General features: G+C 41.7%; 1 protein-coding gene across 1 annotated transcript; it reads left to right on the forward strand.

Moving 5' to 3' along the window:
• The first annotated feature begins 7435 nt into the window (after positions 1-7435).
• Positions 7436-23412, forward strand: GJA3 (gap junction protein alpha 3). The gene is made up of 2 exons (XM_085216209.1): positions 7436-7692; positions 15710-23412. The coding sequence occupies exon 2, from the start codon at positions 15727-15729 to the stop codon at positions 17257-17259; it is 1533 nt and encodes a 510-aa protein (XP_085072335.1). The 5' UTR covers positions 7436-7692; positions 15710-15726; the 3' UTR covers positions 17260-23412.
• The last annotated feature ends 1427 nt before the right edge of the window (positions 23413-24839 follow it).

The raw sequence follows: 24839 nt of genomic DNA on the forward strand, positions 1-24839 counted from the left end.
TTGTGTGTGCTCTTTCTTGAAATACAGTGTCTATCTATGCTTTTGCATGTAGATGCTGGCCTCTGCAGAATGAAGTTTGCAAGAATGTTAAAGTCTGAAGCAACAAATCTGAAGTCTTGTGTGTAAAGGAGGCTGATTCCTTACTGTAGGGTACAGCACAACCAGGATATGAAGCATCAAATAATGTGCTATCTGAACTGGGAATTGTTGGAGTGGGACAGTCTAGAATTATCCCTCTGGGCTAAAATGACCGGAGGATTACCATTGGCTTCATCAAGGCTAAACTTTCATCCAAAAGCCTTGAAACCAAACCTATAAATATACTATGATAATTGAGACTTAATGGTCTTAGACGAATGATCTTCAAGATATTCGGGAGTTACATATATTTTCTTCCCCATCCTGCCAACTCAGCTTGTTTTCTTTTACAGAATATATTTGTCTTCTGTAAAGATCTCCCAGCTCTGACCTGGGTATTTTCTTTATACACATGCCTAGCCATAAACAAATAAACAAGCAGCAAATATATGTATGTATGTGTATGTGTACATATTTGTAATTTAGGCTTGGAAATGAGGTAAGATTTAACTGGCAGACTCAACTGAGGAAACAAGTTACATCTCTGACTTTTCACCTCTGAGAACTCAGCTTACACCTACTGTCTCTATCGTGACTGATCCCCCACAGCTACCCTAGAATTCATCTCAGAACTGGCCACATAATCGTACACAACTCCTCCCTTCCTGCCCTGTAAATCACCGACACTAACACAATACTTATTTTTTCATCTGTCTGTGCAATGCTCACTGTAATCCATTGTATTTGAATAAGACATTTCATAACAGAAAATCCTCTCCGAGCATACTGCCAGGTAGCCAGATGCTTGCATCAGCCTTTCTGGTAAATCGCATGTCAGTAGGGCATACAGTTTAAGAAAATATGTTTTAGAGTGAGCTGGTGGAGAGCATACACAGTAGACCTGTGAATTACTGCATATTTTGGATGAATAAAATACCACGTATGTTCAAATGGTGTTTGCTTTTTCATTGTATCTTTGAAGCCGCTCACATAAAGCACTGGTTTCAAGCTGCTGTTTGAACAGCAGTGTATTTTGCACACCACTGAGAACCAAATAGCATTTCACTCATAGTCCAGCATGGGACCCAGGAAAATAAATACTGTAGTGAGTGAATGCAGTGACAGTAGTCTGAAGCAGGCAGCATTTTTCAGAGGACAGGCTGTGCTGGGCAGGCCGACTTGCTTGGATAATATGTATCTTTGCTGTCCTCTTGGCAATTACAGTCAGCTGTGGTTAAAAATAATAATAATAATTAAAAAAAAATCAGCAATCTTAAAACTGTTCAGTTCAGGATCACAAAAACTGATTATGAATGTTTTGCAGGTCATTTGCAGTACTGAGTTTCACTCTTTAAGGCAGCAAAAGATTGCCTCCTCCAAGCCATTCACACATCAGCAGGATTGCTGCACCTTCTTTTGATGGGTTGACTGTAACATCTGCTGTCTATTTGGTATCCAACTATCAAACATTTCTCTTGTCTTTTCACTTGGTCTGAAAGTATTATGGCAGTCCTAGTACAGAGTTAACCTGAGTTTCTCCAACTGAAAGACAAACATGACAGCTATGTCATGTTCACAAGGGAGCAGGGTTGATTAATCAAACACCATTGTTTGTTAAGGTCAGTGCAATGACAGGTGCCAGAAAAAATATTTTTATAATTATTGTGTGGTAAACATTTCAAACCGATTGTATGTTGCATTATTACCATAATATCTGCTTATGGTCACAACCCTTCTCTAGATGTTGCATCCTTTCCAGGCACTGAGTGCTTTATACGTAGTGTAAGGAGCTTCCACAATCTCTCCAATACAAACAAAAACAAAACCTGCACTTGCCCATCCACACACAAGTGCAGGTGGAACAAACTGACTACTAAATCATTATACCGCTGTCATCTGATAGAAGACTGAGACATTGCAACATGGATTTGTCAGGAGTAATTTATGTCTCTGTCATGATAAAAGCTTTTGTACATAGCAGTAAGATAGTTGTTAATGATTCATTGTCAAAGTGTGAAGATCTACCATATAGGATAACCTCTATGCATTTGGGAGGAGCTGCAGATACTTGGGAAGATAGGCTTGGAAGTCAATAAGATTCTTATCATTGGGAGAAACTGTATAACAAAAACAGTTTGAGACTTCCTTTGGGAAGGAGTAAATGGTAGTGTTGTGAAACACTAAGCACTTGCAAGATTTTAGGATGGAAAACTGTTCTGAAGCAAAGAATAGTTTTGCAGAGAGCTGATGTTTGTAATAGACCATCAGTGGAACACGAGTCAATAATGTTTCTGACTTGGAAAATATCATACTGATATGCATTAAAGGTTTTCCAAAAATATGGTGTTTGAAATAATAATTCCACTCTTCTTTAGCACCTGCAGTTCCTTATCCGAAATGTACTTTGGAGCACATTCTGTTAAAAAAGTATATCAACTGGAGAAATCAAGGAGTGAGGAATAATAGATGACCAAATATTTAAAACACAGAACCTAACAGGAATGCATGAAAGAAACAGGGCAGCCTGGAAAAGTTTGAAGAAATATACACAGAACTCTCCAAATGTGTTAAAGATTGTGGCAAGGAAGATGAGATTGTTCTTTGTGTCTGCTGGCAACAGACCCCACTCTCAGCCTATTCTCGTAGAGGAGGTGCTCCAGCCCTCTGATCATCTTCGTGGCCCTCCTCTGGAACTGCTCCAACAGCTCCATGTCTTTCTTGTGTCAGGGGCCACAGAAGTGAACGCAGTACTGCAGATGGGGTACTACTACTCCAGAGTAGCAGAGCATAGTCACCTCCCTCAGCCTGCTGCAACCCAGGATACGGTTGGCCTTCTGGGCTGTAAGAACACATTGCCAGCTCATGTTGTGTCCTTCATCAACTGACACCCCCAAATCCTTCTCAGGCCTGCTCTCAAGCCATTCTTCACCCAACCTGTACCTGTACTGGGGATTGCCCAATCCCAGGTGCAGGACCTTCTACTTGGCCTTGTTGAACTTCATGAGGCAGGTGTGGGCCATCTCTCAAGCCTGTCCAGGTCTGTCTGGATGGCATCCTTTTTCTTGGGCGTGTCAGCTGTACCTCTTAGCTTCGTGTCATCTGCAAACTTGCTGAGTGTGCACTCAATCTCACTATCCATGTCTCCTACAAAGATGTTAAATAACACTGGTCCCAGCACTGATCCCTGAGGAATGCTGCTTATCACTGATCTCTACATGGACATCAAGGCATTGACCACAACTCTCTGAGTGCGAACCTCCAGCCAATTCCTTGCTCACTGTGCTCACTAGTAGCACTCGTTAAAGGTATTAACATTGTTATTGCTTCCTGTTCATTCCTGTCCCATCTGTGTCTCTCTCCCTCGCCATCCAACACATTACCTCCTCTACAGGGCCTTTACTGTGCTAGCACAGTTTTTTGCACAGCTGCAGTCAGCACTGGATTGAGGGACTGTTTTAACTGGTATAAAAGCAAGCATTTTGCTTTGCTGGATTGATTTTTAGCTGGATCAATGCCTTGGTCTGACTTACAGGGATAGTACATGAACAAATGTTTATGATTACATGACTGTGTGGCAGTAGGCCATGATGTAGGGCAAGAAGAGCTGTAGGGAGTGAGCAGAAGGGCTGGCAACATATAAAGTTGCATTTACTGCTACATAAAATGCAATTTCAAATCACAGCCTCTGGCTGTATTTTCATAGGTGGCTGCTACTAGAAAGACAGAAGCCTTCCTACCTTTCCTCTCTTTCATTTCTGTACCTTCCTTTCTCTCTAGTCATTTCTATTAGCCACCTTCTCCCTTGATGCAACACAATCTGCTCTCAACAGCTGTATGAACAATTTTAACTCACTAACGCGTCAGAGAACTCTTTGAACTGTTGTTGTTGTTGTTGTTTTATTTTTTTTTTCCAGCTCAGTTAGCTGGAATTGTGGCCCACATTAATATATGCCAAGTATTAATATTTTTGTCTTATTTCTTCACTTTTCTGCCAGTAGTGTGGAAAAAAGAAAAGCTTCATGCCATAACCAAATGATAAAAAGTGTCATTCCTCTTGAGATTCTACATGTCCTGTATCTCACCCAGAGCAGTCTGATTTTTCACTGTATTAGATTTCCCACAGATTTCTTTTGAGAGGAAGCCTGCCCTGTGGTTAAAATGCCAGCCTAGGATTTCAGTTCCATATTCAGCTCTGCTCCAGATTTTTTGTGTAATCTAGGATAACTCATTTGTGTCACTATTCCTACAAACTCAGTAACTTTTCTTGCCACCAGTTATTTATTTGTTAATATTCTGCATCCTCTGATGTGCTTGTCAGTAGTATCTAAAGAGCAGAAAACTAGATACTAATTGGAATAGTCACTAACAGTAACTATGTAATATGAAATTAAACTACTACTACAGTTTTTATTACCGATTTATTAAATAGTTAATTTCGATTCATCCGTGTAGAAAACAAGGAAGGAGGAAAAGGCTTCAGTGCTTACTTGAACTGCTGCCTCCTGGTAGAAACCTTTCTCAGCATTTAAATATCTCTAGTGCCATCTTCTGTAGCACAGCGGCATGTCAAGCAAAGTTCTTACCGTTCGCATACCATACAGGGAGGTTACACCAACACTCTGAACTAAAGGCTTTCGTAGCTCCTTTTGAGGCTGTGTGAATACAGTTACAGTTAGCCCGGTCAAGCTATGTAGCACTTTGATGTGGCTTGTTTATGACTAAAGCTGTGCACTGCAGATCAGAGTTGCTTCCACTGACTGCGTTTGGAGGCACCGATATGGGACGAGTGATCTTCCTCTGTACTGTACTGCAAAACAGATGTGTATAGTAGAAGTAGCATGGGGTAAAACTCTGCTTTTCATCAATATTCATCTGCAGATCTCTTTCTTTCTTATAGGGCAGCAGCTCAGGTTCAGCCTAAGATTAATATATATCTTCTTAACTTATGACATCTTTTCACCTTTTTGTAGAGCTTAGTATGTCTTGGGGAGAAAAATACAACTTTTACTCTTTTCCTCTTGTATTCAGCTTCAGATCCTCATCTTCTAGTACACAGCTAACAAATAGCCTGTCACACCTCCTCAGCATGCTTTCATGTTTGGGTTTTCACCACTACTTGGCCTTTTACTTTTAAAGCTGCACCTTTTAGGTTTACTTGGGGCATTTTGCCTCTGCCTCTGAATTTTTCTACAGGCATCCCAGAGATCTGTCGACAGCCCAAAACTGTTCTTCCCTTCCAGAAGGGAATTCTTGGAAAGAAATTTATTAATGGATGGGTGTAGTCCTGTTGTAGGCAGCCACTGCATCAGATTATCCCTATTTGAAGATATATTGTATTCTATCTTAAAAACCTTCTCTGTCAGTACTGAAAGCCTCCTCTAGAACCTCACTGCTCTTCTGATCAAGAGTATTTTTCTAACAAAAGACTTTTAAGGCTAGTCTATACAGCAAGTGGGAAATGTTTCTAAAAATCTTCACAATACTGGAAAAGCAGTATCGTTGTGGGTTGTGTTGTGGAAACCCAGTGTTTCATGCAATTAAACATTTTGGACAGATGATTCTAAGTGATATTTTTCTCTTTGTCTTCCTAGGATCAAGTCTTTCAGCTGAGGAGCTTCACCGAGTGAAGGAAGTTACAGCTGTGAGTGAGATGGGCTGCTGGGATTCCCTCCTTTGCACTCATGCCCCACTGCTCCATGATCCACACTGCAATGCTACTTCCCTTACAATCATGGCAGCACTGTGTTTTGTGTATATCACTCATCTCTGTTGATAATCATTTGTCCTTGTGCCACTACTACCGCTTAGGCCAGCAGAGATCTTTCTAGTGTTTCCAGATGAAAGATTTAAGAGGGAGGAACCAAGCATTGCAAAGATCTGAATCCTCTGTTTCCATTTGCCACTAGTCCTTTGCTACACATGGCTATTCAGGGTCTCAAATCTTTTTCTTGAACAGAATTAAAGAATCATGGAATTGTTTGAGTTGGAAGGGACCTTTAAAGGCCACCTAGTCCAACTCCTCTGCACTGAACAGGGACACCTGTAGCTCCATCAGGTTGCACAGAGCCCAATCCAGCCTGACCTTGAATGTCTCCATTGACGACACATCCACCACATCTCCGGGCAATCTGTCAAACTTCACTATCCTTATCATAAAATCCTTTTTGCCTCTACATCTCTCCTCTTCTAGTTTGAAACCATTTCGCTTTATCCTATGACAGCAGATGAGTCTGTTCCCTTCTTTCTTATAGTCCCACTTTAGATACTGGAAGGCCACTATCAGGTATCCCGAAAGCCTTCTCTCCTCTGGACTAAAGTTTTTTGTTATGACCTTGTGTAGTTGAGTTTTCAGCTCTCTGACTGTAGAGTAGCTACCATCTGAAACTTTCATGTAAATGCCAATAAAGTCATTCTGCCTAATATTTTCTTTCCTCAGGATAATAGTCAAGAACATACAAAAACTGAACCAAAATGTAGAGGATGGTAATGTTTTTGAGTACCAATGCTGAAAATTGGACCATCTGCAAATTATTTGGACTATTCCCAGCATTGCTGCAATAAATCAAGCTCTTCAAATGTCATGTGCACAGCAGCATAACAGATATTCTTGTCTGAGAAAAAATGCTTCTCAAAATATTGCTCATAATGACTTCTTTCCTAACATAGACTCAATTAAGGGTATAGATTCTCAGTCAGGGGTACAGGCTCTCATTTCAGTGGTGCCCAGCAACAGGACAAGGGGCAATGGGCGAAAACTGGGGCAGTTCTCTACAAACATGAGGAAAAACATCTTTACTGTGAGAGCACTGGAACAGGCTGTCCTGAGGGGCTGAGGAGTCTCCTTCTATGGGGATACTCAAGACCCATCTGGGCACTCTCCTTTGTGACCTGCTGTAGGGATCCTGCTTTAGCAGGGGGTTGGACTGGAGGATCTCCGGAGGTTGCCTTCCAATTGCTATGACTCTGTGATTCTGTGAAAACCTGGACTCCTGTCATTTGTAGAATGTGAGAGGCCTCTTGAAATAATGCAAGGGACTGTGATGCACTGCTGCTTCCTTTCTACCTATGGAATGACCTATGGAATGATGTGAGAGCATTAACTGCAGCCAGTGAAGTGCAGCTTGTGGTGCTGGCAGCCCTGTGGGACTCCAGGGTCTGAGGAAAAAAACCCAAACTCCTTTGTGCAAATACCCAGGATTTAAGAAGTATCTGACACCTCATGGAAGGCAGCGCAGATTTTCCCTGCAAGGTCTGCGGGCAGAAAAAGAGCTGCCTAAGAGGCCCTCACGGAACCCAACCTCCTCCGGCCTCTGCAGGCGGGTACGCGAGGCCGCCACTGGGCGGCGCTGCTCCGCCCCCCCAAGGGCCGGGTGCCCGGCGCCCGCCAAAGAGCCGTGCCGGAGGGGCGCCGTGGGCTGCCGCCGGCCCGAGGGAAGCCGGGCTGCAGGCAGGGCGCGGCCGTCCCTCCGGACACCCGCAGCCTCCTCCGCCTCCCGAGCGAAGCTTTGCGGGCTTGTTTTCCCCAGAGTTAAACAAGCTATGAGGGAACACTGTCCGGACTCACCCAAACGTGCTGAGCTTTTGCTACTCCCAATAGCACTGCTCCCGCAACGCGTAAGTAGAGCGCAGCGGGCGGGTGCCCCGCTCTGGGGACGGAGCGGCCATCTCAGCCCTTCAGCCGTGCTCCGTGCTGAGGGAGGCATCGCGGGCCGGCGATCTGTCCCTGCGCTCACTGGCGGGACGGAGCCTGGCGCGGCGAGAAGCGCCCGAACCTCCCGTAGCACCTCGGGAATGCAGTGGAGGGAAGCGCCTGGTGCTCCGGGATGGTCACGGCTCCTGCCCGCCCCGCTGTGCGTGTGTAGGGGACGGCATTCCTTCCCCAAGGGGTGCCACTCACATTTGAGTACTGATGCGCATTTCGAGCCAGTTTCAGGCTAGGAGTCGAATTAACTGCCAATACAAAGCGGAGACGGATTTGCTTCCAGCCTTGTAAGAGGCGCCTCGCGGGAGGACAGCGCGGACCGAAAGCCTCTGACTTTGACAGGGTGAGCTCCGAGCTGCCTGCCTGACCCTGGGCTTCTGCCCCAGCCAGGGGACAGCAGCGTGCTGACCTCCGCCAGGCCGCGTGGGGAACGAGCTTCTGCCTCGCTCCTTGGTCCGAGAGGTACCAAAAACATGCCAGTTCCTCCCGTGTTCACTGAGGACTCAAAGGGGATGGAAAGTGTTTGAAATGAGTGAACGTTCTTTGGAATTCTTTGAAAATTTGATGAGGCAAACGTTTACCAGTGTTAGCAGAATGAAAAGTTGTCTTTTTTTTTTTTTTTTTTTTCTTGTCGGAAAAATTGGAAGAAAAAAAAGAAAAGTTATCAGAAAGATATTTGAGTCCATTCCTAACTTGCTGAGGAAATCACATTAGCACAGGATGTTGTTAGGAGTCCTGAGCGTGAGTTAGTTGTATAAGAATCTGGCACAGATATGAACAAGGAATTGAACTGAGTAGGCAAAGCTGCTTGAGTTTCCCTTTAAGGGAATTTTAAAGGGAGGAGGAAAAATCTCTCTGGAACATTTCAGAATTAAAGAAGAAAAACAAACTTTCTTGATTTTGATAGTGCAGAAAAGTTCTTTAAGAAGTTTGAAGAGGATATCTGGCACTGCCTCCTCTGCAGTTACCATAACTTGTGTGAAGTGCCCTCTCACTTCAACCTGGCTATTGGGTGCCTGCTGCTCTGTAGTGGAAAAGGGTCTTGAATCTTTGAACTGGCAGCAAAGCTCGTCTTTCCCTTGTAACTCTGGGGCGGGGGGTGGGACGCTCCTTACTGTGCAGTTTTTGGATCCGTGTGGCTGATGGTATGTGGACACTTGACAGATCTGTCTCATTCACGCTCCACTCACTCGCAATGTAGGGACTGTCCCCTTCATGCTCGACGGCCATTCCTAGTGCCCCGGTAGCTCCACACTCTCCTCACCATTCAGTGTTTTATTGGTAAGTCACTGTTCTTTAATTCCAAAGTAGAGCTCTAAGGTGGCATTTTACTATGCTGGGAAAGGAAATGGGTTACTTTTCGTTCCTGTTTTTCTTCTGTGAGCAGTGAATCAGAGCAGAGGTTTGCTATGCCAGGGAACAGAGCAGTTCTGCAGGTGGAGTGTACTCTCCTGGGTCAGCTCCTTGTGCTTTTCCTTCACTCGAGCCAAACTTTCACTGAAGTCAAGAGGTTTCGCCTAGGATTTAAGGAAAAGGCTCCATTATGTTTAAGACAGGGGATTCATTTCTCACAAGTTTTTAAAATGTAGTGAAGGTGATTGTAGATGCCTCTCAAAGTTTTATACTGAGCTTGAAGAAAGGTGTTTTTTAAGCCTTCATTAAAAATGAGTTTATAAAGCTAATAATGAAACCTCAGCTGTTATTTCACATATGTATGTGTACAAGACCAAATGCCATTAGGTTTCACTGAAAATTACAGCAACTCATTCTCTCCCTTCACATTTTCCAGACATGGTCCACTGCAAACTTTGTGCAAGATGACATCTTTTCTTTTACTATAGTTTACTATAGAAGATAATTTACTGTAAATACAAGGAAATATTGCAAGTTATGTTTTTTCTTTTAGCAGCATTTTTTTTCCTCATACTTGTTTGTGTGCATGATTTTGAATATAAAAACAAATCCCAAGATATTATAGAAAATCAAAAGAAATGAAATGTGGACTGAATTTAAGAAACTGACTCGTGTTCTGACAGAGATGCATTAGTCTCAAAATAATTGCTAGAGGACATTTTTCTAGATTTGACAGCATTATAAAAACATAAGTAGAGCAGGTGTCACAATATGGAAATATACATAACATAGCTATTTACATTTACACGTATATGCATGCATGTGTATATATGCATACATAAGCATATGTAAGAGTAAAATCATAAGTAATTAAAATGCTGTATTTCATACAATAGATACTTAGCGATGATGAACCTCTTCTGTGGCAGGATCAGAAATACAAATGGAAATAATAACTGGCAAGTTTATAGATGTCAGATTATCTATCTTCTGTAGATAGATAGATTTCACATAACGGCTTTTAAAATATATTCTCTCTCTTGCTCATTCTCTTTATCACACACAAACGCACACGGCATCCACAAAGCCAATTTTCCTTATACTGAACTTGTTAGCTAACGGTAGAGCATTAATTCTACTCCAGTTTTAATGAATTGCCTGTTTTTCAGTATTTGTCTTAACAGGGACATGATTTAGCGGAGGGTTGTTAGGGTAGCATGGTCAGGTTGCAGTTGGACTTGATGATCTTTAAGGTTTCTTTTCCAACCATGAGCAGTTCTATGACTCTATGATTTTTAAGTGACACAACCAATATATATAACTCCCAGTTGTTATGAAATGATCCCAAGATAGGTGAACTCCTTGCTTTTCATACCATTGAATCAGAATGCTTTCTGACACAGATTTTGTGTCATTCCCTTGCAGGTACTTTTTCTTGAATTTCTTGACTTTTTCTTGAATTTCCAGCAGTGCTGGAAGTAGTCCTGTTCAAGTGAAGTTTAGCACTACAGAGCTAGCTTGGAACCGTTCTCAGCTGAAATAGTGCCTGTTTAAATATGATGTAGGTATTTTGTTGTTGGACCCAATGGTGATACCTCAAATAAAACTCTGCGAGCTCGGTGAGCCCTTGGGTTAAGTCTGATGTAATTTAATCATTTTTTATATCAAAGCACTCCTTTAAAGTGTCTGTTATTTTTATATGAGTTGCACTGGCTTTAAGAATTGCTCGTTGGGGAATATATTGACACTGAAAGAAGATAAAAGACTTGGATCTCTGCAATCTCTTCAGCCACTGGAGATAAGTTATCTTTTTATTGCCTTTGGAAATGATGTCCTTCCCATATTTACTTACAGGTGATAGGCATTTGTAGGGAAGGCAGTGATTGCTGCAGCCGGTAGTAAAATGAACATCGAGGTTGTCACCTCTGCACAGTTTAGATGCAGTGAAGCATCTGCTCACTGCTCATGCACTCTTTGTGTGTACTGCATGAATCCTCAGGCTTTAAAAGAAGTCATTTAATTAATGTAAGCATTAGAATAGCTTCTTAAGCGTATCCATCCAAGAGCTGAGTTTGTGATCATGTTAAACTTCTTTAATCCAGCTTGTATCACAGTATTTGTTATTCCCACACTGCAACCTTTATACTCAAAATAAGAAGGTTCCCCAAGAACATCATGACAAAGCTGAACTAAGAATATCTTTAAATAGTTTGGAGTAAAATAAGGTTACAAAATGAATAAATCATTCCCTGAAAAATTAATACTTCTCAAGATTAAAATTCCTTCTCCATCCAAAATATTATACCACCCATAAAATTAAAATTGAAAAACATAAAAATATATTTAATTAGAATTAAAGAAATAGAGTATCATATCAATGTCTACATAGTCTTGAGTTAGTATTTTGAAGGGCAAAAGCACATTCTTTAAAAACACCTTGAATATATTAAAATAAAATAAAATATAATGAAAATTAGGTTAGGATCAGGAACATTACTATGCAAAGTCAGTATTTCCTTGTGAATAACTTAACTGACAATTTATCATGCTGTACTGCAAAAGGAATTCCATAATATCAAAGGCAACGTTATTGCAGGATCTCAAAGATCTATTTTGTTGTGGATAGGTTCTTGCTGAACTAACTTTGTTGGGATAAGAAGTGCTTCAGCATTCTAGGATTTCCAAAAATGTTGCTTTTTGTGTGGAAATATACTGTTGTGCATTTACCGGTATCTTACTTCCTCACAGTAAAATTAAGTTACACAAAAATAACTAAATGACAGTAATTACCTTAACTAACAGCTCGAAAGAAGTTCAGTGCTGACTTTGGAAATGTTCCCTTTTGAATTTCAGTGACACTGTTGTTGGAAATCACAATAAGTTAAATACCAATAATAGTGACTTCTACACGTAATGATGAACTCCTCTTCTTGGGAACTGTAGCACACAGGTACTGAAACAAAAAGAGAAAAAGTGTATGCAAGTGAAAAGAGTGAAGTGTCATTTGATTATGCTAATAAAATATGTTGAGATTTTTAAAGAAAATAAAGGCATAATCTTTTCTGATAGAGATTTTATTTATTTACTTATTTGCATCTAGATTTTTGTATCTGAACTATAAATATTAAACATTCCTGAAAGTGCCGAAAATGAAGTGTATTTGTGTTTGTTAGGTGAAAGAAATGTACTTCTTACATGTATTTCACTCAGAAACAGCCAGAAGTGATCTCAGCAGTTTATAGCTTGTTTCTCAACTAAAGACAGCTAACAAGAATCTTCCTAAAAAATATATTCTTGTATTTCAAGTCTTTCCAAATGATAATTACATCAAGTTCATACTTCATTTCTTTGTGCATAGCTGCTGAAGTGTCCTGAGTTGCTGTTTTTTAAATAATTTTATTGATGTTTCAGTAGATGTGGCTCAGTAACCACAAATGACAGGACAGGAGAACAACAGTATAGGAACCTTTTAACTGTTCCTCTTCATTTTTATCATTTTCCCCAATATTTCTAGTTATTCTGTAATTCTCTCTTTCTAAACATGAGTAGACTTGGAGAGCATGCTTGTTGGTGTGCGCATTTGAGAATTAAACTGTAAATGTTATAGATTTTGAATCACAATGTTTGTGTTTGTGCAGTATTAAAATAGCAGAGACTTGAGACATTATTGGCTTCTTGAGTGCTATAATAATTAAGTCCTGATGATGAATAAGTGACTTTGTATCACGCCACGATAAAGGTGCAGTCACATTATAATTAGAATATTCTGATTAATTGAACTAATTTCCACCTGTTCTTTCCTAAAAATATGCAAGAGCAGTTAGAGGCACCTCAGGTGAAATTCTAGCTCTGAATCTGTCTTGCTGGCCACTCTGTACACACATTTACAGCTGCACTGGCTGGTGGAAGCACTAAACATCTTGCTTCTGCGTTCCCCACAGCCCATGGCTGCATGGGACCTAAGGTTAGCTCTGAAGGCAATGCCTCTTATTTCTTTCCATGGAAACGACAACAGATACATAGAGCACAATAACAGTTCTTGATAGAGCATATTCCCAGCTACAAAAAACTATTTTTCAATACAGTCAGCACCATGAGCTAGGCATTTTCACCAGCAGTGAACCAAAAGCCTTCATGTGGGAAAAAAAGCCTTCACTTGGGAAGAATATAGGAATGTAGTCAGGGCCTGCAGGGATGCCTTCAGGGATGCAACGAGGAAGGCTAAAGCCTGCCTGGAATTGAATCTGGCTAAAGTGATAAAGGATAATGAAAAAGGTTTCTTCAAGTATGTTAACAGCAAAAGGAAAACTAGGGAGAATGTGGGCCCCTTACTAAGTGAGGGGGGGGTTCTGGTAACGGGGGATGCTGAGAAGGCAGAGATACTGAATGCCTTCTTTACTTCCGTCTTCAGTGAAAAGGCTCTCCCGCAGGAATCCCACACCCTAGAGGTTAGTGAGAGGGTCTGGGGAATGGGAGACTTCCCTGTAGTCAGGAAAGAGGACGTGCGTGAGCGCCTAGGCAGTACTAAGGTCCACAAGTTCCACGGGACCTGATGGGGTGCATCCACGTGTGCTGAGGGAGCTGGCGGAGGTCATTGCCGAACCGCTCTCCATCATTTTTGAGAGGTCTTGGACAACAGGGGAGGTCCCTGAAGACTGGAGGATAGCCAATGTCACTCTGGTCTTCAAAAAGGGCAAGAAGGAAGATCCGGGTAATTATAGGCCTGTCAGCCTCACCTCTGTCCCTGGAAAGGTGATGGAACAGCTTGTGCTGGATACCATCTCCAGACAGCTGGGAGAAAAGGAGGTTATCAGGAGTAGTCAGCATGGGTTCACCAAGGGGAGGTCGTGCTCAACCAACCTGGTGGCCTTCTATGATGCCATCACATGCTGGGTGAATGGGGGAAGAGCGGTAGATGTAATCTACCTTGATTTTAGAAAGGCATTTGATACTGTCTCCCACATCCTTATAACAAAGCTGAGGAAGTGTGGGATAGACGAGTGGACAGTGAGGTGGGTTGAGAATTGGCTGACTGGCAGAGTGCAGAGGGTCGTCGTTGGTGATGCAGAGTCTGGCTGGAGACCTGTCACCAGTGGTGTCCCCCAGGGGTCTGTGCTGGGTCCGGTCTTGTTCAACATCTTCATCAATGACCTTGATGAGGGGATAGTGGCCACCCTCAGCAAGTTTGCTGATGATACGAAGTTGGGAGGATTGGCTGACACGCCTGAAGGCTGTGCTGCCATTCAGCGAGACCTGGACAGGCTGGAGAGCTGGGCAGTAAGAAACCGGATGAGGTTCAACAAAAGCAAGTGTAGGGTCTTACACCTAGGGAGGAATAATTGCATGCACCAATACAGGCTGGGGGATGAGCTGCTGGAGAGGAGCTCTGCAGAGAGGGACCTGGGCGTCCTGGTGGACGACAGGTTGGCCATGAGCCAGCAGTGTGCCCTCGTGGCCAAAAAGGCCAATGGCATTCTGGGGTGCATTAAGAAGAGCGTGTCCAGCAGGTGGAGGGAGGTGATCCTCCCCCTCTATTCTGCCCTGGTAAGGCCTCATCTGGAGTACTGTGTCCAGTTCTGGGCTCCCCAGTACAAAAAAGATAGGGATCTCTTGGAAAGAGTCCAGCGGAGGGCCACAAAGATGGTGAAGGGCCTGGAGCATCTCCCCTATGAAGAAAGGCTAAGTGAACTGGGTCTGTTTAGCCTTGAGAAAAGAAGACTGAGAGGGGACCTGATCCAGGTTTATAAATATCTGAGGTGTGACGGCCATAGTGGTGAGGCCAGTCTCTTTTCAGTGGTACATGGAGACAGGACGAGGGGAAACGGACATAAGCTGCAGCATAGGAAGTTTTGCACGAATGTGCGTAAGAACTTCTTTATGGTGAGGGTGACGGAGCACTGGAACAGGCTGCCCAGGGAGGTTGTGGAGTCTCCTTCTCTGGAGATATTCAAGTCTCGCCTGGACACCTGGTGTAGGGAACCTGCTTTGGCAGGGAGGTTGGTCTCAATGATCTCTAGAGGTCCCTTCCAACCCCTACAATTCTGTGATTCTGTGATTCTATGTTGCACTGGGAAAAATCTGCATGGCCGTTGCTGCCGCTGCTGAAATGCACCACCCACTGTCTCACTGTGTTCACATTCACTGTTTGGTCTTCGTACATATTCAGCAAGCACTGATGTATGTCAGTGGGTGCCATTTTTTCCACATGGAGGAATTCTGTTCCACACACTTGCTTCATATGCACTTCCGTGCCAGACGCCATTCTGTCAGACTGCCCCTCTGCTGCCGTCTGTCACACAGCAACAGCACGTAATGGAAAATTGGTAGGAAGGTTCAGCCTCTACTGCTATCCCACCAACATCTGCCTCTCATGTTATGAGCCAAAAAAGTGAAATAGAATGCATTACTTTTGAAGCAGCCCAAAGTAATTTGGAACGTATTTGTGCAATATTCTGCAAAAGGGAGTACATTTAAATTTATGGAGGAACAAGCTGATCTGCTTCAGCATTGTATAATATTTTTTAACATTATATAATAGCAATATTTTTTAACATTGCTCTAATGTTCTTACTGCAGGTTAGAAAACTGAAACAATGGGTGACTGGAGCTTTCTAGGGAGACTGCTAGAGAACGCGCAGGAGCATTCCACGGTGATTGGGAAGGTTTGGCTGACAGTACTGTTTATCTTCAGGATACTGGTGCTGGGGGCTGCCGCTGAGGAAGTCTGGGGAGACGAGCAGTCAGACTTTACATGCAACACTCAGCAACCTGGTTGCGAAAATGTTTGCTATGACAAAGCCTTCCCCATTTCTCATATCCGCTTCTGGGTGCTGCAGATCATTTTTGTCTCCACTCCAACCCTCATCTATTTGGGCCACGTGCTGCACATTGTACGCATGGAGGAGAAGAGGAAAGAAAAAGAAGAGCTGAAAAAGAGGGGAAGTGTCAAAGAGAACAACCATCCAGGAGCAGCAACATCTGGTGGTGGTAGTAGAGGTGGCAATAATTTCAAGGATCCTCCTATCAAAATGGGAAAGGAGAAGCTTCCGATCCGTGATGAGCGTGGTAGAATCCGTATGGGAGGTGCTCTGCTCCGTACCTACATCTTCAACATCATTTTCAAGACGCTGTTTGAGGTAGGCTTCATTGTGGGCCAGTACTTCCTTTATGGCTTTGAACTAAAGCCAGTCTACCAATGCAGCCGTCCGCCTTGCCCTCACACTGTGGACTGCTTCATCTCACGGCCCACTGAAAAGACAATTTTCATCATCTTCATGTTGGTGGTGGCCTCTGTCTCACTGCTACTGAACATGCTTGAGATATATCACTTGGGGTGGAAGAAGCTGAAGCAGGGCATGACAAGCCAGTACAGTCTTGAGATGCCTATTACAACACTGACACCGGTCATGGTAACAGGGGAATCCAAACCAGTTTCCCTGCCACCACCAGCACCACCAGTGGTGGTAACAACCACTGCACCTGCTCCTGTTCTGCCTGACACGCGTGCTGTCACGCCGCTGCTGGCTCCGGTGACCATGGCACCCTACTATGCTGCGGCTGCTCCTAGGGCACGGCCCCCCTCCAACACTGCCTCCATGGCAAGCTACCCTGTTGCCCCACCAGTTCCAGAGAACAGGCACCGTGCTGTCACCCCTACACCCGTCTCCACTCCTGTCACCATCCCAACTCCCATCCCCACACCCACACCAGCCGTCATCAACTACTTCAACAGCAAAAGCAATGCCCTGGCAGCCGAGCAGAACTGGGTCAATATGGCAGCTGAGCAGCAAGACAAGGCACCCTCCAGCTCAGCGGGTTCCTCCACCCCTAGCAGTGTCCGGCATCCCCTTCCAGAGCAAGAAGAGCCCCTGGAGCAGCTTCTCCCACCCCCAGCTGGGCCACCCATCACCACAGCCAACAGTGGCAGCAGCACCAGCTTGAGCGGAGCAAGTGGAAGCAAGTGGGATGTGGAAGGCGAGGAGGAGCTGGCAGAGGAACGGCCCATCTCAGCCACTTGCACCACCGTGGAGATGCATGAGCCACCGTTGCTTGTAGACACACGGCGTTTGAGCAGGGCCAGTAAGTCGAGCAGCAGCAGAGCCAGGTCAGATGACTTGGCCGTGTAGTGTGATCACCGCTGTGCAGTGGAGCAGGTGGCTGAAGGCAGAGTGGGCAGGGGACCTTCCCCAGAGAGGCCAGGCCTGGCACGGGTGGGAAGGCCTGGGTTTCAACTTTGATGCTTGCTGTTTTTGCACTCTGTGAGTTGTAGTGGGGAAAAATAGCAACGTTTTCTAATAGGTCAGGGGTGGCCAAAGCACAGCCCGTAGGCCAGGGGACCAATCCTGCTCTCTTTAATGTCCATGGCAGATCTCCCAAGGGCAGCCACAGTGGAGGCCTGCAGAGGTAACAGGTGGTGATGGTAGCTGGTCAAGTGCCCTGAGGCTGACTTTCATTTGAGCAAAATGTTCCTATCCCTACTGCCCACGTGCCTGCCCATCATCTCCTTCATGCCCTTGTCTTCACTTCCAGCCTTTTCACATAAGCTCTATGTGAGCAGATACTATAACTTACTTTCTTCCTTTAAATCCCGTGTAGCCCAATGGCAAACATCAGGATGCCACATTGCCTGTTGGCACCTGTCATCTCTCTGGACCAACTTGCCATATCAAAGACCAAGGTGACTGCAGTCCCTTCCATATAACACAACTTAAAGAAGCCTTTGTGTTCATGGCAAATTGCCAATGTGGTCCTCTTGGCTGGGCAAAGTTTAGGTAGCCCCTGTAATAGATTTTATCATTTTGAGGTTCATCTTTCTATTTTTTTTTTTTTTCCTTTTTATTTTTTAACTCTTGACCTGTTAGGAAGTGTTCGGTTTGACCTTCTATCCAGTGTTTGCCAACAATGATCACATCATGTTTTGAAGCCCACAGATATATTTGAGCATGCTTGATTATAATTTTAGATGACTTCTGAAATTGCTTAGAAGAGGACAGGAATGTAAACCACACACCTCAGAAATGACTACACAGAACAATTTCTCTTCAGAAATCAAGGATTATGGTTTCAGTACATTGTGGCCCTATATGTTGCCCATGGACAATAAATAGGATGAAGTAGAACTCTGCATTTTAGACTATTAGTTACCAGCTTAAGTTTGTTGAAAGAAAGCTATTTAGAAGTAAACTCGAGTGCATATTTTTAAGTATTTGAACATTTATAGAGTAATTTTGATCTGTAGATTTAAAGTTAATTGACTGTGTACTTACTCATTTTAGTTTGATTTTTGATCTTACAAGAAAATGTAAGGGGAAGGAAACAACTAATGGTGACAAAGACCCAAACCAACATTTCCTGTTATGATCTACTCTGTCCCTTAACAGCAATCTGTAGTGTCTGAGAAGTCTGTAAAAACAGATTTAGACAATGTTGTGTTGCAGAAAATGTGGCTAAATATCTGGGCAACATGCTGATGGGTCTGTATTGACCCCACTGAAGTCACTTGCAGATTTTCCATTCATTTTAACAAGGAGCAAGGTTTGGCGATGGAACTTGCAGGCCGTATTCAATCAGAACTAAAATTCACATGGAGTTTTGGGAGCCAGAACGAGTGTAGATTTGGGGCCTTACATAAAGACTTTAAAATCCTGCTTTTGAATATTGTGAACTTCCCTTAAAAATGAGTGGAGGAAACTACTGGGTATTTTTTTCTAAGGTGCAGCTTTCCTTTTAGCTGGCTTAATCCTTCATTTCATTGTAGCAAATACTCTTACAGAAATTAGTCAGAATTTTGAATTCCTGAGCAGGTTTGTGAGAGTTTGAGTACAAAGCAATGCAGGATTAGGTTCAACTTCTGTTCTAAGCAAAATCCAAAATAATTGAAGCACAGGGTCAGTCCTTTTTCCTGCTGTAAATTGGAAGTACTGTAATTGGAGAAGAGCAACCAAACACACTGGGATAGCCCTTCCCATGTTGGAAGTATTTGGCCTGGCAGAGCAACCCTTACTCAGGCAAAGCAATCAGTTAGGTTGCCAGTTACTTTGCTGTTAAACGTTTTCTGGAATGTGTTTATTTTATTCAACAGTTAAAATGTTCCCACCACTCAAGCTTGAAGTGGTCTGCTTTTGAATAGACACAAGGATTTTCTCTTGGTCAGAGGTACTGTTCTGCAGCCCCTGGGCATGCTGTCTCATGACTTCACTGACCAGCTTGTAGTGAACCAGGTGAGAAGTCTTTTTTGATGCCACTGATCTTGAGGCAGGCACTGCATTAAGAATCAATATACAGTAGTACAGAAAAGATATCTACTGTTAGTGTTCAGCTTGAAGCATTCACTCTTGGATTTTCTGTTATAAGCCATAAAACCCTTTCTACAAGAAAGCCGAAAGTTGAATCCCACTTTCTGTTGTATCCATGCAACTGTGCTGAACTTAATGAAAGTTGATGAAATTGCCTCATTGTAAAACAAAAGACAGAGTTTGGCACTCAAAAATTGTAGACTCATTAGTATCTGTAGTAGAGATTTTTGAGTTTAGATAAATGTCAAATAATTAGACTACTGAAATAATGAAATATGCATCTCTACATATTAGTACATCAAAATTCATTGGCTGGATTTTTCTTTCCTTCGTACTTCTGAAGAATGAAGTCAAAGTCCTTCTGGAGTGTATTTCCAGACCACCTGGGAAATGTGGTTTCTTTGTGTGTGGTTTTTTTTGTTTGTTTTTTTGTTTTTTTTTAATATTGAGGCCCGAGAGCAAAACTGACTTTCTGTTGATGGAGTCCTGTATCTTGCAGTCCTTAACTTAGTGCAGTCCCTACAGAGTGAGTCCTGCAGGACTGCATCCATACTGTATATAAAATGAGAACAGAGATATTTTTAACTTAGGATCAACTGATACCTTCTGAATTAACATGTGATTAGACCTGCAGAAACCTCAGGTGCTTTTGTGAAATATGTGGTATTTTCAGGCAGAGTAATTACTGGAAAGCTGTAAAAGATCTTTTTTTCTCTTTTTTTTCTTTTTCTTTTTCTTTCTTTTTCTTTTTTTTTTTTCCCCTGTAAGGTTCAGGGGAGAAATGTAACTCTTATGCAACCCCAAGAGAAATTTGACGGCAGCCTCCACATCAAAGCAGAGCTTGTCTGAGAAAGCAAACTTACAACTTAAAGGTTGTGCTTTTAAAATCAGCTTGTTTAATTTCTACCAAATATTTCTACAGTCTTAAGATTCTTGGTTACCTGCAATTTCATTTAGAGTCCACCAATTGTTCCTTCTTTGAAGCCCAGGTAATTGAGCAGAGCTCCCCTTCAGTGCTTACCATTCCTTTTAGTTGCTGTGTCACATTTGAGATCAGATTTGTTGAAAAAAGTCTCATTAATGTGGCAGAATTTGAGTATTTTAATTAATCTTTACTTATTAATTTTCACTGAATTCACATACATGGTAAAGCAGAAGGACCAAGCTCAGAATTTGGTTGAATGCAGTGTTAACATAGGACTATAGCTCTTAATTTGGAACTAATGGAAAACTTAGGATAAGATCTAATTCTTTGCACTTTTCTTTCCCAAATAAGAATTACAAATAGAAAATATTTAGTGTCTAATAAAACATTTTCAGAACGTAACTATTGGCTGGTGTATCAAAAGGTGAGTGTTACAGTGATTTAAGGTATTTGACCTGTTTTGATATTAAAGGCAGATTAACTTGTCACCTTCCATAGTTCTAGGAAAAATGTACAAACACCAACTAACTTGCAGAACAAACTGTCAATACTATCCGATAATTTTCAAGTTGTTTACTCTTATACATTAATTAACTCCAAAGAAGGAGTTGATAGCAAATAATACTTTGATTTAGCTTGGTCATGCAGGGGGTTGGAAACAAAATCCTTAAAGATTGTATTCACACCCATAAACCAGTTATTGCAGAACTAGAACAGAATCATGCCTGATATTAAGAAAAGTGAAAAAAAAAGTAACCACTAATTTTTACTCTTTGAATAGAATGATTGTGGGAAGATTGTTTTGCCTTAAACATAGTTAAAAAAATAAAGGTTAAGTAAACTATGAAAAAGAAAAGAAGAAAAGCAACAACAACAACAAAATACTCTTTGATCAAGTTACTAGGTGTGTAATGAGCTGCTCTTTTTTCCAGTAAGACATCTCACTTTTACTAATTGACCTGCTTTGAGCAACAGGGTTGGACTAGATGGCTTGCAGAAGTCCCTTCCAACCACAGTGATTACATGGAACATATTTACCAAATCACTGGTTGCAGAAGTACATTTTTTCACAATAGTTTTACAAAGATATAAGAAAAATCTATCTGTATGGTACATAAATGCATGGCTTCTTTGCCGTGGGCACAGATGTTCTGTTTTCTGTCACTGAGCTTTTTTAATTAGTGCAGCTGTGAGTTAATAGAAAAGAAAGTGAAGTACAATTTAAAACCACGCATTTCTTCCCTTTGTGTTTTGATTAAATGAAAACAGCCTGCCTGAACCTTCCCTTTATTGAAGTGGTGTATTTTTGTCTATGAAAATCCATCTACTGTTTTTTCATAGATAAAAAGATGCTCCTTGAATTTGTTGATCCAGGCTGCCATTGAAAAACGTTAACTTCTTGAAAATAGACAGCATGAACTGAGAAAGCAGATGAACTGTGTTCTTCTCCAGTGTAATTCAGAAACCAGTGGTGTGCAAAGTGGTGCCAGGAGTTGATTTGGCTTGGCATATCTGTCATTTGTGAAGGTGCATGGAGCTAATTAAATGTCTGACATTTTGCAGCTCTTGAGATTATTTCTGAGTATGAACACCTAACTAAGTGTATGATCTGTAGAATAACTAAAGCAAGCTTTAAAATTCAGATCAGTACTTAGATCCTCATTCAGTGATTCATGGGACTGCCTCAGCTGATGCAGGTTGTTGCATCTCACTGAACTCCTGTGAGTGATAACAGTCTGCAAGAGCAGAGCATTGAGCCCCCAGATCCTTTATAATTTTTTCAATACATACAGTAACATCGTGAATTTGAACAGGCTGGCTTTTTTTCTTTTTTCTTTTCATTTTTCCTCCCGAATAATTTTGTTTCACTTACTTTGATTTTTCTTGTGAAAAGTGTGCTCTTGTAATTTTCATTTTCTGAAGTTTACATTCAGTTTTTTATTTCAGATTGCACATTTGGATGAAATTGTTTTCTGAGTTTACATTTGTATAAGAATTAAAAGAATGACTCTAGCAATATGCTGAACCTAAAAGAGCTTGTCCTACTCTGACACAGGAACTCTTCAGACATAAGGCAATACCATTAAATAAAATGACACCTGATCACTGACCTACCATAACAGTTTTGTCTGCATATTTAAACTATGGGAACTGGTTATATAGGGAGCACACTATGGAAAAATACACTTCATCACAAACAATTATTACCAATCAATTTAAGGTTCACTATTATTTATATGCCTTTTTGTGTGTGTGTAGAGGTTCAATGACAGAAATCAGGTGTGGCATATGTCTTTTAAGAGCAAAATTCACAGCCTTATTGGAAATTCCAAACAAAATTCTTGTGGAGAAATACTGCACTGTTTAAGATATTACCAAAAAGATGAATGTTTTGTTTTCTAGCTAACAATAAGTTCTGAGCCTGCAAATACAATTTCATCTGTCACTTCTACTTCTGCAAATAAGACCAGTAAAGGTAATGGGACTATTTGCATAAGCAAAAAACACTGACGTGAAAAAAATAAACTGCAGATTTGCATTTTAAGTTTGTTGCAAGATGCCAATCAAATTCCAGAAGCTTCAGTCCTTGAACAGTTATACGAGAAATGTGAACATGCTTTAACATTTATACTCCTATTCTCATTTACACCATATCTCGCAATTAAAAGGTTGTAAAGCACCAGAAAGCTTACTCAGAGCTTTCTTGTTGCTTACCAGATGTCTTTTATATGACAGAACCTGACAACAAACATAATGAATTTTCTGGACCATCATGGACTTACGATAACAATAAAAGCAGCAATAAATTAAAAGTGCTGTCTTCCAAGAAGTGCCTTGTGTATTAAATTCTGTAAGAAATAGGTTGATGTAGATGTTTATTTACCTCAAATGTTTACAGAATCGTGACTAAATAAACTTTTTGTACCACAGTATTGTCTCTTTTAGATTAAATTTTCATGCCTCTGTAGATGGTCTTTCAAAATACAGGAGTGACTGAACAGTTAAGCAAAGTCAATTAGCTCTCTCCCTTTATTCACTTGCTCTGCTGCTTCCCTTCTTCATATGAAGTGTGTGCTGAGGTGAAGCTGTTGGAAAACTGGATGTTGAGACTCTTCTCCACGCAGAACTCTCCTGGCTTTAAAGGAAGCTCACAGTCCGGAACACACAGCTGATCAAGACCTGCGCTAGCAATTTGGAGGGCTGAAGTGCTGACCGCCTTGAAACTAGTGGGAGGTCCTCCTCTGCCTTCTGCTGAATGCAGGTTTCATCCTTGGTTCTTATTTTGATGTATGGGTTTGTCTCATGTTGTTTCAGTGTTGGTAAGGACTTCCATCTTTTCACAAAGTGTTAAATTCACTGCTTTTGACCTGTACAGGCTATTGGACATCTGGCTGATTTGTCTAATAAGGCTGTTGCTACAAATGCGCAAGAGATTTTAGTGCTGGCAAAATGGAGCCTGACTGGGGATAATACAGAGTACCCATTGTGTTTGAAATCTGCCCCTTGTAGACAATATTCACAGTTTAGCACACAGAAGCATAACTCAGTTTTGTACTGAAAATGTACAATGTGCTAATGACAAGTTATGTCAAAGTAACACATAACCCTGTGAAGATATTTCCAAGAACTTTTTTGTGAGAAGCAGCAATATAGGCAAGGTTAAGTGTCTCTTGTAGAAATGTTAGAACAGGTATGGAAGTTCTGTAAAACTAATTTCTTATACATTATTTATACACCTATGCCACAGAACTGGGAGGGTAGGATAGTTTCTGTCCTGCAGAACAGAGTGTTTCTTTCTCCTGTGTTAGTACAGTTACTACAGTACTTTTTGATGCCTTCTGTGATCAGGCAATGCCATGTCTGCTTTACATGATGCAGACAAGATCCACCAAAGTGAGTGAGTAGATGGTGGGAAAGTGAAATAAAAATATTATTTTCCACATGAAAATATATCTCATACTTCTATACTTCTAAATTAAATACAAACTAAAAAGAAGGGGCAGGCACTTACAAGCTATTGCATGTTCTCACTTCACAGTTTGGCAATATTATACTTTCTAAAGATTCTGGCTTTAAGGAATGCAGTGGCCTTCTGAGCAGAGATTAAGGGATAATTATGGTTGAGTTATCCAGCTCCACAGAGGAACCTACTGTTTGCTTTGCATGGCTTATTTAGCGGAGTCTGTTATGAAAATGAAGCACAAAATGCAGAGGTAAGCAGCTGAGGATGATTTGCCTAAGCAAACTTGTTCTTGTTTGAATTAGTCTTGGATAATCTGAGAAGAAAGTGGCTTTTTCATTATAAGCAGTGGAAGATGAGGAAGGGCAGAATCATAAAGTAGTTATATTTCTTCCTAGTTCTCTGTTATGAGATGTATAATACTGAATGTAGAACTGTTGTACCGGGTCTCTGAATTAGAGGTAGTTTTCATACCCTCATTTAGCACCCCTTCTTTCTGTCTCTGTTCTGTAAGGGAGATTTAAA

The sequence above is a fragment of the Meleagris gallopavo genome, chromosome 1 (assembly GCF_905368555.1).
Source record: "Meleagris gallopavo chromosome 1, MGAL_WU_HG_1.1, whole genome shotgun sequence".
NCBI classification, from domain to species: Eukaryota; Metazoa; Chordata; class Aves; order Galliformes; family Phasianidae; genus Meleagris; species Meleagris gallopavo.

Bases quoted from the DNA above. Each gene is read 5' to 3' on its own strand.
- GJA3 (XM_085216209.1), top strand. From the start codon at position 15,727: ATGGGTGACTGGAGCTTTCTAGGGAGACTGCTAGAGAACGCGCAGGAG.